The sequence below is a fragment of the Thermobia domestica genome, chromosome 11 (genome assembly GCF_964235325.1).
Source record: "Thermobia domestica chromosome 11, izTheDome1.hap1.1, whole genome shotgun sequence".
In the NCBI taxonomy this organism is placed as follows: Eukaryota; Metazoa; Arthropoda; class Insecta; order Zygentoma; family Lepismatidae; genus Thermobia; species Thermobia domestica.
The window spans coordinates 239,922,330-239,924,762 of NC_137464.1; the positions used below are offsets into that span (position 1 = coordinate 239,922,330).

The 2,433-nt window shown below is 33.7% G+C and overlaps 1 protein-coding gene across 1 annotated transcript in view; it reads right to left on the reverse strand.

The window, feature by feature from the left end:
- Positions 1 to 2,080, reverse strand: part of LOC145665510 (uncharacterized) — a 32,819-nt gene extending 30,739 nt beyond the window's left edge. The window contains exon 1 of the mRNA XM_081732816.1: positions 2,051 to 2,080. Coding sequence (XP_081588942.1) covers positions 2,051 to 2,080 — 30 coding nt within the window. The remainder of the gene's footprint in view (positions 1 to 2,050) is intronic.
- Between the last annotated feature and the right edge of the window lie 353 nt (positions 2,081 to 2,433).

Genomic DNA, 2,433 nt, shown 5'->3' on the forward strand with positions numbered 1-2,433 from the left:
ATCCGAACCAACACATATTTTTAATTTGTGTGCTTATATGTTGGGTGGTTGTGCTTGTGTGTGCGCTAATAGGTGGAAAGTAGTAGTGGGCCGGCGAGGGGCTATCCAAAATTATCTTTTATTACTATGATTTGGCATGAAATTATTACTTTTAAATATAATGTTTAGAAGATAATAATGTTTTAATACTTAAATAAGAAAACTATGCTTACAATATTACTATTCAAAATTATCTTAGTTTTAATGAAATAAATATAGTTTTCTACGTCTGCGTAAAAAACTGGTTTTCTACATGACGTATATTACTAGTAAATTACGCGTAATTTATGTAAAATACGTAACAAGTAAATTACCTTGCCAACCCTGCCCGCAGGTACTTCCCAATTTTCGACGTCGTGAGGCAAAACTGGGGAGTCATGTGAATAAAAGACGTAACGGCCACTAAATTTAGGAAGCTCCTGATAAGTCTGTTAGAGACAGAGACCGCATGCTCGTCGAGAGGCTGGATGTAGTTCAGTCGGTCACTAACAGATGGCGCTCGAGCGGCCCAGGCCCACAAGGGGCTGTTACGCCATGTGTCTTGATTTGTGGTTTGGTTTTAAGATTCCGTTTAGGCGCAAATATATCATCACACTATACCGTTCTACGTTTGATTACGTTTCTATGTACATTTCTGTTTAAAATTGTACCGTAGTCCATAAGTTAAATCACATTTAAGAATAACATTAGGTATATTCGCAAAAAAATTCATTTATCATATATGACGTAGAATAGGGGCGTTCAGAGCACAAGGAAATTAAGTCCAATCATCTAAGTTGTGAGGAAATGAGACAAAGTTTGTACGGTATACTTCAATACATGGAAAAGTTATACTTTTTTTTTAACATTATAATAATTATTTTCATTATCTGGACCAGTGGGGGATCTAGTCTGGGGCAGGGGGGGCTAGGGCCCCCAGCTCTTCAGTGGCAAAAATAATGGAAGCTATTATTTGTATATTTTTGAAAGTTTATAGTAAACTCATGATATACTTATCATAGTGTGAGTCTTGGCTGCCTCCTTCCAGTGTTTACTTTCTAGATCCACCACTGATCTGGACATGATTTTGTTAAGCTTTGAAAAAAGCTTCAGCTACAGATCTTAGAGATGAAGTTTGTCCAAAATGATTTTAAAAAGTAAACTTAATTATCTTGTGTACTGAACGTGCCAATTATGCTACTTCAAAGAAACAAGTTAAACAACATGGAAAATGCCTAACGGATACCAAAATTAGATATTAACACACAATAATTGTTGAAGGAAATATACGGTTTCTTAACTGTAAATTCATGCTTCCTACCAGCAAAAATTAAATCAATAAGTACAGAAATGAATTTGATGCTGAAACTTTTAATTTTATTCCGTAAAGAGTTGCTTGGACTTGATATCTAATGCACCATGTAAATACACTATATAGGGGAAACCGGGGTATTTCCGAACAGTGGGGTAATGCCGAACATCCAAGTTTACGCCTAAGGAAACTTATTAGAGAACAGACGATTTTGCTGTATGCTAGCGGAGGAACATGGATAATTGTAGCATAAATTTGGTGACAGTCAATTGAGTAGATTACCAGGAAGAAGATGTTTTGTTGTTTTTGTCAATTCATTTATAACGTTGATTCAACAATCTGGACAAGTTAACTTGGCTCTTATCTTATCTATATTGTTATAGATAAGACAATACATTCCCCTGTATTTGAGCATTAGTTCTTTGTAATCTTACTAGCCTGTATTGAGTCAATAATTAGTTTCAACTTTAACAATAAAATGGCGTCTCATTGGGAAATGCCAGACAGAATGTTTGCCATTACCCCGCGGTATTCGGGATTGATCCATGGTGTGAAATAAATTATCAGAATTTTTTTAAATAGTTCTTTTTTATTGAAAAGTAAGTAATAAGTTAATGAAATTGATTTGGGAAATAGATCATGCCTTGGTAATAAGCGTTATTAACTTTATTAATTAGAATAGTTTGTTATATTTAATATTTTAGGCCATTAGTAGCTTACTTCATTATTCTGCCTATTGCCAATATCCATATTTTAGATATCTGATGTTTTATCATATGCTGCAATTTTTTCTGTGTGTGATTCACAGAGTGTTTTACAAAGTTATTTAACCTAGTAACATCCATTAGCACTTAGTCAATTTTGTTCAGCCTCTTATTTAAAGTATTTTAATGTATTTCGATTCTTTCGTAAGGGAAAGTTTAAAGTAATTAGTACGTTCGGGATTACCCCGACCAATGGAACAATTCCGAAGATAGGTACATTTTTAAAACATTTCATTGATTTGTTGAAAAATGTTACTTTTGACTTCCTTCTGCACTTTAGTTAACAGGAAAAACTCCAAGCTTTCTATACACAAGAAATCTCAATTTTATCTATAAAAA